Here is a 16,787-nt window from a genome sequence, read left to right as displayed (position 1 = left end):
ATCCAGGCAACATCCTTGTAAATCTGCTCTGCACCCTTTCTATAGTTTCCACATCCTTCCTGTAGTGAGGTGACCAGAAATGAGCACGATTCTCCAAGTGGGGTCTGACTGATATAGCTGCAACATTACCTATCTGCTCTTAAACTCAATCTCACGGTTTATGAAAGCCAATGCATCGTAGGCCTTCTTAACCACCGAGTCAACCAGTGCAGCAGCTTTGAGTGTCCTATGGACTCGGACCCCAAGATCCCTCTGATCCTCCACTCTGCCAAGAGTCTTAGCATTAATACTATATTCTGCCATCATATTTGACTTACCAAAATGAACCACCTCACACTTCTCTGGGTTGAACACCATTTGTCACTTCTCAGCCCAGTTTTGTATCCTGTCGATGTCCCACTGTAACTGCTGACAGCCACTATCCACAACACTATCCACAACACCCCCAATAATTTGCTGAAAGCTGAAATTTTCACGGCTTTTTGGCTTTGCTGTTTTTTTTGGCAACGATGCAAGCATTTTCCTTCTTTATCTTATTAATGATAGCTAGACAAATATCCCTTCTGCGTTTCTGTGTCTTAATGAGATAAGTATTTTTTTTGTAAATGATGCTTATACTATGTTCTAACAATATATCCAGAATCTCCATAGCCTTTCAAACCCTTGGTGTGTAGGTCATCCGGTTCATTCATGGTAAGGGGCCCCACAGTAGAGTAGAGGTTAGCACTACGCTTCACTATTACAACTCAGGGCATCGGAGTTCAGAGTTCAATTCCAGCAAGTTTGTACTTTCCTTTTTCTGTGCACATGGGTTTCATCTGAATTCTCCAGTTTCCTCCCAAATACGTATGAGTTGGCTGGTTAATTGATCATTGTAAATTGTCCCGTGATTAGGCTAGGGTTAAATCAGTGGGTTGCTGGGTGGCATGGCTCGAATTGAATTGAATTGACTTCATTTCTTACATCCTTCACGTATATGAGGAGTAAGAATCTTTACATTACAGCTCCATCTAAACGTACAATGTGCAATCATAGCAATTTATAATAATTTATAATAAATAGAACAGTCAATGTAATATAGAGTACACACAAATCAGCGTGAGTTCATCAGTCTGATGGCCTGGTGGAAGAAGCTGTCTCGGAGCCTGTTGGTCCTGGCTTTACGCTGCAGTACCGCTTCCCGGATGGTAGCAGCTGGAATAGATTGTGGTGGGGTTGGTTTGGATCCCCAGTGATCCTACGAGCCCTTTTTACACACCTGTCCCTGTAAGTGTCCTGAATCATGGGAAGTTCGCAACTACAGATGCACTGGGCTGTCCACACCACTCTCTGCAGAGTCCTGCAATGAAGGGAGGTTCAGTTCCCATACCAGGCAGTGATGCAGCCAGTCAGGATGCTCTCAGTTGTGCCCTATAGAAAGTTCTTGGGATATGGGGGCCCATACCAAACGTCCTCAACTGTCTGAAGTGAAAGAGGTGCTGTTGTGCCTTTTTCACCACACAGCTGGTGTGTACAGACTACTTGATGTTCTCGATGATGTGGATGCCAAGGAACTTAAAGCTGATTACCCTCTCAACCCCAGATCCATTGAGGTCAATACAGCTTAGCCCGTCTCCATTCCTCCGGTAATCAACAACCAGGTCCTCTGTTTTTGCGACATTGAGGGAGAGATTGTTTTCTTGACACCACTGTGTCAGGGTGATGACTTCTTCCCTGTAGGCCACCTCATTATTGTTTGAGATAAGGCCAATCAATGTAGTGTCATCGGCAAATTTAATTGGCAGATTGGAGCTGTGGGTGGCGACACAGTCTTGGGTATACAGAGAGTAAAGGAGGGGACTCAGTACGTAGCCCTGAGGGGCACCTGTACTGAGAATCAGAGGGTTGGAGGTGAGGGATCCCACTCTTACAACCTGCTGGCAATCTGACGGGAAGTCCAGGATCCAGCTGCACAAAGTGGGGTCAAGGCCGAGGTCCCTGAGCTTCTTGTCGAGCCTGGAGGGAATTATGGTGTTGAATGCTGAACTGCAGTCCAAGAGCAGCATTCTCACATAAGTGTCCAGATGTGTAAGGATGGTATGTAGCGCTGTGGCTATTGCGTCATCTGTGAATCAGTTGTGTCAGTAGGTGAATTGTAGTGGGTCCATTTTGGGTGGTAGCAAGCTGCAGATGCAGTCCTTGACCGGCCTCTCAAAGCATTCGCTCATTACTAAGGTGAGTGCGACAGGACACCAGTCGTTCAGGCATGTTACCTTGGTCTTTTTTCGGTACGGGGGCAATGGTGGATAATTTGAAGCAGGTGGGCACTCTACGCTGGGAGAGGGAGAGTTTTAAAATATCAGTAAATGCACCTACACATCCTGAGTACTCGGCCTGGGATGCCGTCCGGTCCCGTAGCATTGCTCCTGTCTGCTCGTTGGAAACACCTGTGTACCTCAGCCCCAGAGGGTCTCCATGCTGTACCTCTAAATAAATTAATTCAATTACAGCAAACCTGAGCAGATCATGTGAAATTCTTTCCCCAATGTTAGAAACTTCTTCCTACAAAACAAATGGATTATAATTTTAAAAACAGCAACTTTCACAAGCAATAAATGGGCACTGTGGAGCTCCATTTGGCTGTTTCTCAAAACCATCTGCTGAGTAATTGAAGATTCCACAGAATTTTCATAAACAAAGATGATCAAAGGAACCCACACCCTTTCTCCAGCACACTGGAATCTGAACCATTAAATACTACCTTCTGAAGGAATTAGTGCGATGAATCAAAGTGTAGTTATTAATTAGTCACCATTTAAAAAAACAAGATTTATGTGCTCACTGCCACATCTTTGCAGCATGTTAATGGTGCACCATGTAGCCTTTATTCATAATGAGTTGATGCCCTGTGGCATTGTACGGGGTGGGGAGGGGGTCAATGCAAAGTGTTTCTCAGGAAGGATTATAAATGATTAAAATAATTGGAACCCAGCGAGGGGTATAGGTAGAATTGTTCGAGAATAGTGTAGGAAATGAGTATAAAGAAGGTAGTGGTTACTCCATGTTCAGTAAAGTGTCTAATTTTTTTCCCACATGCAAGATTAGCATGATGTACGTATTTTGTGAACTGTTTTTCTCATCACAAGAAAGGAGGGCATGTTAGAGTAGTTGTGCTGGCCGACCTGAATCCATTATTGGTTCTTCACTAGGTACACATTGCCTGCAAGAAATGAAACTCAAGGTAGTAGGTAGTGACATACACGTACTTTGGTAAAAAATTTACATTGAACTCTGAAATACATTCACTTTGAACATATATTCAGCCAATCAACCAATATTTCCAAGGCTGCATAACTACTTAGCTTTCTCTCAACCCTCCTTCATGTTATGTTGTACTGGATTTGGAGGGGAGACTGAATTTGGTATTAACAGCTTAATGCTCTGGACTTGCCTCTATTTACTTTTAGGTATTCGAAGATTGTTCGGATGACCATTGTAAATCCTTTCCTTGGAATGTATTAATGTAGTGACAGCCAGAGTTATTGGCCAAGGATGCAAGGTTGTGCATGACAAAGATGAACTGAATGAGGAAAATGTATGCAAATGTTTAGTAGAAAATGGAAAATACAGATATCAATGTAGGTATCAGTGCATCTACATCTACCAAATATATCCATTGACTCTCCAGGTAGGGTTTCTACTTAAAACATCAAAATAACACATGGAATTAGTGAGTTGCTAGGCTAAATTACACTTCAACAAGAAGACTGGAGTCATTATTAATATTTATATTTGTTTTAATCTATAAAATAATATTTCAAAGATTCAAGCATAACTTGGGTTGTCGCTGCTGCTCTGAGCTTATACATTGCAGTGCTGCCATCCACTGCCACAGTGGTGGAAATGCACGTTGACCCTCAGGACCTTGTGCAGTTCTGCTGCAGCAAGAGATAATGTAAAAGGACAGCATTGCTTCTGAGCATCAGAAAGCCCAATGGCAATTATATCCACAGGAGCAAAAGGTGCTGGAAGTAAAAATAGATCTTTTTCTCCCATTGTCAAATCTGACAAACGTGAATTTTGAGTTGGATAGAATGTCTGATTGAACTACCCTGTTACCATGTATTATAGTAAGAATGGCACAGCAATATGAAAGGAAAAATTATCAGAGAAAGTGTACACAAATATACCTTGTGAATACTGTTGGTTCTCTTATGCATTTTCCCTGTATAAAACAAGTATTAAAGATGCTGCAGATATAGCAAAAAGAAATTGCTGGAAATAATGAACAGTTTAGGCAATATTCATAAGAAGTTGAAATTGCAGATCAATAATTCTTTGTGAGAAGGCTTTTAATGGAAGATTATTGACCCAATAACTTAAATATTTATTCTCTTTCAAGATGCTGCCTTACCTGTTGAGTATTACCAGATTATTTCAGATTTAAAGCAGCTGCAATTTTCATTTGATGTTTGATAGAAATCTTCAGCTTATGGACCTTGCATAGCAGTGTTTCATGGCAGAAGTGCATGTCACAGTATTTGATGTGTCACGTTATGGAATTCACAACAATCTTTCGAAGATTGCCTTGTGATGACTCATGACTTTGCACATGGCCAAGAATAAGTTTTCAGATTGGTTAAGGCACAAAATTAGCATTGTAGATAGTGCCACTGTTTATTTACTTAGAGCTTCAGCATGGTAACAGGCTCTTCTGACCAAATGAGCACACGCCACCCCAAATACATCCATGTGACCAATTAACCTACTAACCCGTATGTCTTTGGGATATCGGACAGAATCGGAGCAAATGGAGGAAACACAAGGAGTGATGGGGAGAACATACAAGCAGCAGTGGAACTGGCACAGTAAGAGTAGTACACTAACCATTACGCTACACTTCCTCTTTAAGTCAGATAAAAGAAGTGCATAGATAGTCAAAGTTTTGTTCCCAGTTTGGAAATGTCAAATACAAGAGGGTTAGGATTAAAGTGAGAGGGGGAATGTATAAAGTGAATCAAGTTTTTGATTACATAGAGAGTGGTAGGTGCCTGGAATGCACTGCCAGGGAAGGTGGTGGAAGCAATGATAAGAGGCATTTAGTCAGACACACGGTGGACAGTGCATAGAGGGATACAGACATATACAGGCAGGTGAGATTAGTTTAGACCGGAATCATATTTGGCACAAATATGGTGGCAGAATGGCCCATTCCTGTTGTACTGTTGTTTTTGTTCCATGTTCTGTATTAGAAGCTGATGATGACATGCATTTGGACTTGGAACTGTTATCTTTAGGTGAGGTGGATCCAGCCCCTATTCTATAACTGCTTTTATTATGTGCAAGTGTATATTGTATATGTACATATGTTTAGGGAAACGTGTAACCTTTGAACCATTGAGGAGTTGTGTTATCTCTACAGGTGAGTAGTTTAGCGCTTTGCAGGTTAGTATTCTAAATATGGATCAAGGACATAATGGAAAACCCTGAAACAAGGAATCCCAGTAGAAAGGTCTTTTTAATACTATTTTGATGTGGCACCAGGTAATTCTGCCACCTTGTTACTAGTACGTCCTTCTTAATGAGAGTGGATCAAATGCTGGAACAGTAGATCATTCAGTCTCATTTGGAGACAAACTCCAAAGTTTATGCTTAATTATGAAATATTTGAATATTTTCTAGCATCATCTTCATGGAATTTTCACATCCAATTGTGTTTTTGTTTTGTGTGTGGCCCAGAGACGCCATTTTTACTAGCTCCATCAATTGCGTGACGAGCTTCTTCTCGGGATTTGCAATCTTCTCTGTGTTGGGCTACATGGCATTCAAGCATGGAGTTGATATTTCAGAGGTAGCCACAGATGGTAAGCAATGTATATTTAAAATGTTTAAAAATACATTTTCAATTGTATTTGTGATTGTCAAAACAAAATCAATACATAAAATGCCTGAAGACATGTAGAAACTTGTAAAATCCTTTTCCTAGGATAGGGGAGTCCAGAACCAGGGGCATAAATTTATGGTGAGAAGTGAAGGAATAAAAGGGGACATGAGGGGTAACTCTATAAAGTCAAGGTTATTTAATGTCATTTTTTATACACAAGTTTAAAGGAGAATGAAATAATTGTTATTCTAGATCTGATGCAGCACACAGAAGAAGAGGAGTAAATGGAATGAGCTGCCAGAGGGGAGTGGTTGAGGATGGTATAATAGTTTACTTTAAGAAGCTCTTAGATAGTTCTGTAGAGGGGCAGTACTTAGAGGAATATTGGCCGAACACAGGAAATTGGGACTAAAGGGTGAACATTTTATTATCATGGACTTACTGAGCCGAAGTGCCTACATTGGTGCTGTATTTCTCTATGATTCTATGAATATAACTCAGAATATGGATGTTTTCTTTAAATGGTAAAAAAGTTTAGAATCTATTGTATGTTCATCCAAATAATAACTTCTATAACCAATGTTATTTACGACATAATACAAGACAAAAAGTTAATAATATACAGTGAATGTTGTGATCCTCACCACATTTTGGCCAATGTTTCATTTCAGTCAGGTACAGTGTTAAAAATGACCAATTGAAAAGTATGTAAGTCAAGCCTTTCACTGTACATGTGACAATAATAAATACAATTCAAATAGTTTCTTTGGAAAATGTAAAAGAGTGCAGTACTTAAGATAAATATTGTCTTAATTGTTTCCCACTTTATACTGGTGATTGCATTTCAGAAGAACTTAATTGACTATAAAACATTTTTGAGAAAGGGATGTGAAAGATGCCACATAAATATAAATCTTTTTCTTTATTATTATATTTATACAACATTTATTTCAGCAATTAAGCAAAGGCAGCAGTGGAAGAGATGCCACTTGAGAAGAACTCTAAAGTAAATTCTTTCTTGAATTCGAGGTTCCTAATAGGAAAGCAGTCCAGGGATAAGGACAATAATTCTAAAACATTGTGCTGCAGCTCACGCTTCTTTCTGGTGTGATACTACTCTTCACCAAACTTCACTCAGTCATTGCAGATGGATGGTGCCTCCTAAAGGTGGATCTATCATTAAGGATCTCCACCACCCAGGAGATGCCCTCTTCTCATTATTACCATCAGGGAGGAGGTACAAGAGCCTGATGACACACATTCAATGTTTAGGAACAGCTTCTTCTCCTTTGCCATCGGCTTTCTGAATGGACAATGAAACCAGAATACTATCTTATTGCTTTTGATCTCCTTTCACATTACTTATTTATCTTTTTTTATATATTTCTTATTATAATTCATAATATATTTTATGTATTTCTCTGTACTGCTGCTGCAAAACAACAAATCTCACACATTAGTGATAACAAACTTGATTCTGAAGACTTTCAGATTCTTTTGTTGTTGAATGAATAAAGTCCAGTTTGATTGAATGTTTATCATTTTAATTTCATCATCAATTTCCTATAAAAAGTTTGTCTTCACAATAAATGTCATTCAGCAATCTCCAGAATCCAACACAGCCCTTGATAATTAGTTTACTGTGTAAATGAGAGCGATCAATTAATTAAAAGTGGCAGATTAGCCTGTAGGGGCATAAAATGAGCCACCCTCTGCTTCATGTTGGATTTTAATGCCTTCTCACTGTTTAATCACAACATCCTGTTAATACAATTAAGATCAATTAGAGTAGTTGATGGTGACAGCTAAAATTTTTCATCTGAAAATCCAGTGCAAATACTTAAGTGAAAATGATTACAGCCCTGCCTCTTTACTTGTTGAATATATGCTCACATTGTCTACTTAATATTGTTCAACTGTTCGGCCAAAGACCTTCCTTTAGATAGTTATAAAAGGCGAAGTGGCTAACTGCCATTAGACAGTAACACTTCTTCTAATCAACTTAACATCCAACTGGAAACTTTGGCTGAACCATTAACAAAATTTAGAAACAAAAATATTGCAAAAATACTGCAACACGTTTGATATTACTCTGTGATAGTTGCTACCTTTGCAACTTGTGATAGTAAATTATTAGGAACAGCACAGTGGAACAGTCCATAGAGTTGCTGCCTCTCTGCTCCTGTGATCCAAATTTAATCACAGCCTCTGGTACTGCATGTGGAGTTTGCATGGTCTCCTTGTAACTACATGGGTGTCCCCTGGGAGCTCTAATCTCCTCTCATATGCCAAAGACTTGCCAACTTATAGGCCAATGTAAATCACCCTGCTGTGTAGGTAAGGCATAGAATCTGGGAGGAAAGGATAGAAATGAGGGGATATTAGATTATAGGGAAATGGAATTACTCTTTGAGATAGCATGGATTTGATGGGCTGAAATAGACACCTACTTTGTTGTAAGGAATTATGGAAAATGACCAGATTGCAGATGGGGTTAAGTAAATAAATGGATATTAAGCCAAAGGAAATGGATAATTTACAATTTAATCTGAAATTAATTTTAATGAACGCCTTGGTCTGGAATGCTCTCTGGAGAAGGCACGGCCAATGAAGGAGGGGCATGAATAAAATGTACAAATGTTGAAAGTATTCAGCAAGTCAGACAGCAGGAAATACAAGGAGAATTAGCACTTAAGTTTGATAATGAAGTTTCAAAAAAAGTATGGAACTCCATGAGAGGCAAATGTGATTAAACTTGCCAGGATTTTCACCTTTGGCTAGGTTGCTACCAGCTAGTAGGTCTAATATCGAACTGGACCAGGGTAGACTGTGGATAGGTGGAGAATCAAGTACCAGCTGTTGATGCTTGCTTTGAGACTGATAAAAAGCAATTGAAACTATGAACCACCTTGAAGAAAACACGGGTAGAAGACAGGATTTTGAGGTTTTTAAATGCAGAATGTTGTTCAGGGCTTCCATTGAGATAATGCCTAAACTCATTTAAAAGTCAGCCTGGTAGCAGCACCGTCTGCAATCCCACGTATTGGCTGTACTTTTGAAGTACAGATTCTGCAGTGCTCAGGGACCAGCATGGAAAACTTATGTTCCATCTGTTTTAAATTTGTTTGATGTTTGTTATTTGTAGAGGTCAATTTCAACAATAAACTCACTGTGTGCTATTTTATTCTCAGGTCCAGGTTTGGTGTTTGTTATCTATCCTGAAGCGATATCGACACTCCCAGGTTCAACATTTTGGGCAATAATGTTCTTCATAATGTTATTGACATTGGGGATTGACAGTTCAGTAAGTGACTTGTAATTTTGCCTATTGTACATCATAATAAATTTTCATGGTTCATATAAATACAGAAAATATACAGCACATAAACAGACCATATAGTCGGTGCTTTTTTCCTTACTCAGGTCAGGTACAGCTCCTTCAGTAATAATAAAGACCTAAAGATAACATGAATGTTTATAGATGGAAAAGCTGAACTATTATTGTTTGGATCATAAGAGCAATATGTCCAATGTAGCAACATTCTTTGTAACATTCCTGAATTGAATCTGAAAAGTGCAATAATGTACTTCAGTTTTAGCAGTGGTTTCCTGATATCCAGATTACAAGGCATTTAATCTTCATCTATTTGAAGGGTATTAACCCAAAACTTTGATTGTCCATTTTCCTCTACTACCTACCTGCCCCGTCGCTTGTGTTCACCTATCATTTGCCAGCTTGTACTCCATTACCTCCCAACAACTATTCATTCTAGCTTCTTGCCCCTTCCTTTCTGGTCCTGATAATGAGTTTTGGCATGAAACGTCAACTGTTTATTCCTCTCCATAGATGCTGCCGTTCTGCTGAGTTCCTCCAGCATTTTGCGTGTGTAGCCCTGTATTTCCAGCATCTGCAGGATCTCTTGTTTATGAGTTTCATCCCTCCATAGATGCTGCCTGACCTGCTGAGTTCCTCTGGCATTTCATCATTTACTCCAGATCACCGCCCCCGATGTCTCATTTTTAGAATCATGCTTCTTCTACCACAGAACATCAATTATTGCATGGTAGTACTGACCTGAATTTGAAACAATTCCATAAAACTCACTGAAGAAACACCGGCTAAATTCTAATTAACTTGAGCTTGTGTTTTATGAACAATTTAAATCCTGAGTGGGAACTGGATCCAATTCAGCAACACTACTAGACACTTTACCTCGTATGATATAAAATCCCCTTGCAAAATAAAGTGAGAGGTCATCAGTCTGCAGGTGACCTATACTGTGGGGAACTACTAGTCTAACAACTATCTTTGTAAGTTCTGCTGGAGCACTTTTTAAACTTAAGTCTTTTAGCACTTAGCTGGTTAACTGGCTGATATATCTCCATGACAGGAATGAAATTATTCTGATCACCCAGTGTGGCTCAAATATCCATCAGCCAGCACCTTCAATGCTCCAGCCACGTAATTCAATACTAAACTCAGAGTATTACCCAGTATATTAACAGTGTGTCACATTGATTCTAAAAGCTCTGAAAATATAAATATAGTGGGCAGTACAGACCCAAAATACAAAATTAATTTATTGTTTGATATTAAAATATAGAAGTTCTTTCAGACTGATTCCTGAACCTAAGTGGTCATGGAAACGCAAGTAGAAGTTTAGTCTGAAATTTGACGCAAAGCTTCCCTAGTTTTATTTCTTTCAGTAGTTGGCATTCGACGTGCTTAAAGAGGCAGCTCTCATTTTTATGAGTGGAGGTTTTACAAGCTACTTCGGTCTCCTTATACGAGTCAATTACAGTTTGTTGGTGGTTAGTGTTTGGGATGCAACAGTAGCTGATGTGTTCTCAGTGGCTCAAAGCTGGACTGAAAAGCAAAAAAACAAAAGGGAATATAAAATAAAAAAGAAAAAGAAAATGTAAGAAATACTCAACAAGTTTGGCTGTATCTGTAGAGAGAAACAGAGTCAGGTGTCTAGCATGGTGATCTTTCCCCAAAACATCCACCTGCAATGTTGACTGTGTTTCTCCTACCTCAGACACCGCCTGGTCTGCCGAGTATTTTCAACATTTTCCATTGTTATTTTCAGGTTGAAGATGAAGGTCTAATATGGGATCATTGGTTCAGTAATTCAGACCCACTTTCCCTACTGCAGTATTAATTTTATTTTTCAAAAGTTAGGCTCTGCAAGATTAGAACAAGGGCTAATATTTCCTTAAGCCTCTGGGGATTAGCATTCTGGGTTTGTGGTGATGCAAAGAGAATCTTCTAATGTGGGACATTCTCAATCAATGTATCAGTTTTCAGAGAGTATAATTAAGGTTTTTTGTTAAAGAAAAAATGATCTGGCAAGAGGAACAGTATTTATTTTTCATCTGTTTGTGATGAAAACCCTGAAAGTCTCGTGAAACAACACAATGACCGCAGTGATTCAAGAGAAAGTCTCTTCCCACCAACTTGGACAGCAAGGGTGAAGGTTAAGATTTTGTCTTGCCAACCAAATCTTGATCCAGTAATGAATAAAATGAAAATAAACACATATGCTTTCAATTTAAAAATATGCACTGTAACCTGTAATTAGCAGATTAAAGTATTGATATAGCTGCTCCTGCTCCTGATATTCTTTGGCAATAAAGCAAAGGTGCGGAATGAGAAGTTTAAGCTGTGTGAGTTTCAATGCACGAGTTTGTAACAAGTTGTATCCTTTACTTGCAGCTCCCACGCAGTGTTTCAGTGCGAGTCAAGGCTCACTGTAGTTGGAAATCCAGCTGCATCCTAGACATGGCAGGCTGGTTGACAAAGGGAAAGTGATGGGCGAAAATATTTAGAAATACAGAACAGGCAGACATTACTTTTGTCTACTCACAGTCACCAAATCCCATCCTTTCAGCAGAGACTCATTAATGTTAACATGGACTTTGTTTATAGTTTAACCACAACTCAGGGAGAAGTACATGCCTTGATCATTTGTATATAATTTCCAGTACATTCTAAGCGTATTTGGAAGACAGCTGTGTTTGGAAAACTAGTGTTTTCCCTCGCCCTTCTTATAAATACAAGTCCAGGATAAATACCCACTTTATTTCATTGGTATTACTGATCCCTTCCATGGACTGACTGGGCCTGAATCCTGCCAGCTGATTGAGCCAGCAGTCCCACAGTGCCCACCTGCCTGTCAGCGCTAACCTGATTCAGATATAGAGAGCCAATCCTCACTGCTGAATAGCGGCCCAGCGAGGAACCATCAACTGAACTAATGGGTGCTGGCTCCTGAGGAGTTGCTCAGATGACCTTTGACTGCTTGCCACTGATAGATACATTTTTAAAGCTGTTCAAGTAAACTAAAATAATACTAATTAAAACACCTTAAAATTGGAGCAAATACACATGTTAAAGTGAAATAAGTAAGCCACTTACCTTTTCTCACAGGGTCAATAACCCCATGTAAATGCAAGAGATTTCAGTTCTTACACCAACTACCACTGGCAGAAAATGAGATATTAGCCACTATGTATGGAGAAAGAGCTCTGATTAGATTTGTTTCTTCCCTATACTACAACTTACAATCATATAATCGTGATTTAATTATGCAACGCTGCCTCTTTTAACTGTTTGACTCCTTTGTCTATTTTTCTTCTGAGTCTGGTTTTTACAAGACCATTCTCCTCAACAGGTTCTCTTTGCAAACGGATTCCATAGGCTTTTCAGTGCCTTCCATTCTGGAGGATAGCTGAGAAAAATCTCTAAACACGGCAGACACTGGGTGTTTGTCATTTGAAGAGTCGAACTGTTGAAGTGCTTACTTCAGCCTATGGTGCAACTAGGTGGCTGATTAGCATCATAACTACTATATCAGATCTCTTATATTGCCCCCAGAATGCTTTAAAATACATTTGATGCAACAATTCAAAAAAAGCAATTTATCAAAAATTCATTGAAATCTCTTGAAATCTGGCACATATATTACTTTACGCAGTCATATGGCATTTCATCCAAATATTTAACAAATGCATTTGGAGAGAAGCATTATATTAGTTATCAAGGAGAAAAATGTAGCAAATCAATTTTTTTTAAAGTGCAGGTGTGCTTAAAATATGGTTCACCGTGGTCCCTTTGCAGGCCACAGAAGGCGACCAGTTTTTCTACTCCGCACCTGCCCCACCGCCACCCCCCCCCCCCCCGTCTCACAACACCTAACCATGTATGGACCGGAACCCAGAGGCTCATGCACATGTACTGTGGTGTTGCAAAGTATGCTTTTTGGTTGGGCTTGAATGAAACCTGCTGTATCCAACCAGAAAGAGCTTTAATCTGCATAAAAACAGTAAATGCTAGAAACAGTGAACAGCTCAGACAATATCTGTGGAAGGAGCAAAAAGAGTTAATAATTCAGGTTGAAGATCCTTTGGAAGATTTCCAGTATCTATACGAGAAGTTATTGATAAGTTCATGGCCTAAGGTGGAAGGAATCAATTTTAGAAAACCTAGCACATTTATTTTTCAACATAGTCCATAGTCCAGGGACCAGCTGATTGAGCTTATGCCGGCCGGTTTAGCGAGCAGAGCGGCGGACACCCCTGCTGAAATCTGGAGGAAAGCACATACAGGATGCATAGGGGGATCACAAAGTCGAGGAAAGAGGACCGGATCGAAACAACAGAGACTTATGGAGAAGAGGAGTTCGGTGGGTAATAAAATGGACGAGTTCACGGCACTAGCCAGGCGTCAGAGAACATTTCGGGAGTGCAGTGTTATGTGTTTCATTGGAACGGGGCTGCACGAGGACATACCCGATCAAAACTTTTCCATGGACGGCTTCCAGACCGTTCAGGCTGACCGGAAGTGCACTGAGAGCGGTAAGCGTAAAGGAGTTGGGTGCTTACTGTTCTGGTTAACAACAGATGGTGCAATCCGGGTCATTTTACGATCGAGGAACGTGTTTGTAGACCAGATATTGAACTTTTTGCTGTTGGACTTCGGCCATATTCCACCGAGATACAACACTGGGCGGCATGGGAGGTCGTTCCGGCCTGTGGCCATCGAACTTGCAGCTCCTTCCGTGGAGGGTCAGACACCCTGAGCAAATAGGCTAGTCCTGGACTTATTTTCCATCTGGCATAGTTTGCATTTTCTTGTTTGATTGTTTGTGGGTTTTGTGTTGCTATATTTATGCTCTATTTTTGGTGGGTGTGGTTGTAACGAAACCCAATTTCCCTTGGGATCAATAAAGTATATCTATCTATTTAACTATCACTCCGACATTTACACACTTAGTCCAGTGGTCATGAAGCATACAGATCCTGGACCTCCAGAAAGTGTCCGCAGCGAGGGTGATTGATAAGTTTGTGGCCTACAGTAGAAGGGGATGAGTTATACAGCTCTCGTTACATGCACATGCAGTTCAACTCTTCGAGTGATTATGCAGAAAGTTTTGAAGTTAATAACTCATCGGGGCAATTAATAAGTTCGTGGCCTAGGGTAGAAGGAGATGAGTTTGTATTTTATTTTGGATTTTTATGTGTTTTCACTCAGCCTCAGGCAAGGCTGTAAAACAAGAAGTCTGTATACAAACCAACACAGAATTCACAAAGTTGGCAAAGAATTCTATTCCTTCAGTCCAATTCTCAATGCAAATACAATAAAAACATTCTATGGTGAATTCAGCATTTGTAACAGAAAGCCTGTATAGCAGGGGTTCCCAACCTTTTCTATGCCGTGGACCCCTATCATTAACTGAGGGGTCAGTGAACTCCAGGATGGGAACCTGTAGAGGCAATCCTGCAATCAGGAAAAAAACTTATGTTACGCGAGCATATCAATATTACTCGAGCATATCTTCTATAACAGATGCAATGTGTATGATCTGCTTTAAGCATTGCTGTTACTCTCCCTCCCTGCAGTACCACTGCCAAAGTGGCCAAAAGCCAAAATGTCATGGAATACAATTAACTGCACATTGGCCTTGAAGATTGAAACCATCCTAACTTGGAAAATTGTCAATTCTCCCATTCAAGTCAATGTATTCTGGAATTTCTGTCACTTCAGAACATCATTCCTCAAAGGAATGAAATTCAAGCAGAAGCCCACTTCATCAGGGTAGCTTGTGACGAACAGCAAGCGCAGTCTTGCCTCCATCTCTCACAGGGAGCATATGGATTGGAAAGGTAGTTTTATGTACAGTATACTGGAAACACTAATGTGGACTATGACTATGATCTTAATAAGAAAAACAAATTCTAGCAGCAGTTTGCAATGTCACCTTCCAGGATACCACACAATCTGCATAAACTATCCCCGTAGGATTTAAAAGCACACTTAGTTTTAATGTGGATAGAATAAGATGCAAACTTATATTCTCTTTTTTAGTTACCTTTGAATATATAATTTCTGCAATGCTCTATATTTAATATAAAGCTTTATCATTAATGAGAGAGACCTTAGCCATTGCAGTTTGAAAATAGTCACTCATAGTTTCTTATTTTCAGATGGGCGGTATGGAGGCAGTTGTTACCGGAATTACAGATGACTTCAAGGTTTTGAAGAAGCATCGGAAGCTTTTCACGCTAGTCACCGCGGGTGGAACTTTCCTAGTTGCACTTTTTTGCATCACCAATGTAAGTCTGAGTATGACTGGAAATAAACATAAAGACAGATCAATCAAGGTTTATAGTGCATCATCTGAATGTAAAATTCACATTTGGATTAGCAGCCCCTTCTAAAATCTACCTACTTTTTCCAACACATTTCCATTGATTTCTACATTTCTACAGTCTGTTTTAACATTGGCAGCAATTTGAAATTTGACCACTGGATACATTCCAGTTGTACTAGTTTATGAGGTGTTTGACTTCATTTTATTTTTGCCTGAAGCTGACAGCTAAAAGGCATAATGGATCACTAGACAACAATTAGTTTTACATTTTAGCCAATCTTTAACCATGACATTTGACTGAAATAAGCTAATTCAATTTGTACATCACTTAACTATACACTGCGTAGTAGAGGTGGAGTATTTGACCATAGCTCTACCTTTGAACAACAAGCCATCATTTTCCAGACTGTCATCGACCCTATCTCCTTGGAAGATCTTCTCTTCATGCTTTTCAGCCCTCATAGACTCCCAAACAAGGACATTACATGTCTTTGTCCACTGTGGGATCTACAGTCAAAACTGTCCTGGTAGACAAGCTATTTGAGTTTGTACATGTTTCATGAAATTAAGTTCACCTGACCTTAGCAGCATCATTTTTCTTCAACCCTTCCCAACAGCCTTTGCGGTACTTCTGCTCCCTCCATTGCTTTCTAATTTTCTGCCTCAAATTGTTTCTTTGTCACCATAGATATTGACTCCTTCCGTTTCTCCGTCCCTTGCCAGGGCAGCTTGAGGTCCCTTTGCTTCTCCCAACCAGTCTTCCTCCATGACCACCTTCCTTCATCCAGATGACCTGGCTTTCACATCAAATGGCTTCTACTTCGATTCCATTGATTCCCTTCAAATAAAAATTGCAGCTACAGGACCTGTTTGGCTTGATGCTGCCTGGCATGAGTGAGACATCGTTTCTTTCAGTTCACCTTGGGAGAGCAGGTTATGAGTGGAACCAGATTTGGTGGGGGAGCAAAGTGTAGAATGATTAGCAGACAGAATCAGATATAGGGGGTGAGAATGAGAGGAATGGGAGAAGTGGACAAAGGGAAGAGGAAACTAGTGAGTGTGGGTGGGAAGAAAACAGTGGAGGAAGTAGGTACCTAAATTTGCAAACTTCAATGTACATACCATTGGGTATAAACTACCCAAGCAGAATATGATGTATTATTCTTACAGTTTGTATTGGCCTCACTGTGGCACTGGTAAATGCTGAGGAAAGATAGGTCAGTGTGAGAGAGAAAAGGAGAGTTAAAATGGAAGCTGGAGATGTCCATTGC

The 16,787-nt window shown here is 39.8% G+C and overlaps 1 protein-coding gene across 2 annotated transcripts in view; it reads left to right on the top strand.

Moving 5' to 3' along the window:
* slc6a2 (solute carrier family 6 member 2) overlaps positions 1–16,787 on the top strand; it is a 149,558-nt gene that overhangs the window by 91,924 nt on the left and 40,847 nt on the right. For both annotated transcript variants that reach the window (XM_063066838.1, XM_063066839.1), the window contains exons 8-10: positions 5,719–5,843; positions 9,055–9,167; positions 15,350–15,478. In XM_063066838.1, coding sequence (XP_062922908.1) covers positions 5,719–5,843; positions 9,055–9,167; positions 15,350–15,478 — 367 coding nt within the window. The remainder of the gene's footprint in view (positions 1–5,718; positions 5,844–9,054; positions 9,168–15,349; positions 15,479–16,787) is intronic.

The sequence above is a fragment of the Mobula hypostoma genome, chromosome 14 (genome assembly GCF_963921235.1).
Source record: "Mobula hypostoma chromosome 14, sMobHyp1.1, whole genome shotgun sequence".
NCBI lineage: Eukaryota > Metazoa > Chordata > Chondrichthyes > Myliobatiformes > Myliobatidae > Mobula > Mobula hypostoma.
Note: the sequence above shows the minus strand (reverse complement) of the source record. Positions and strands in the feature narration are given on the sequence as shown.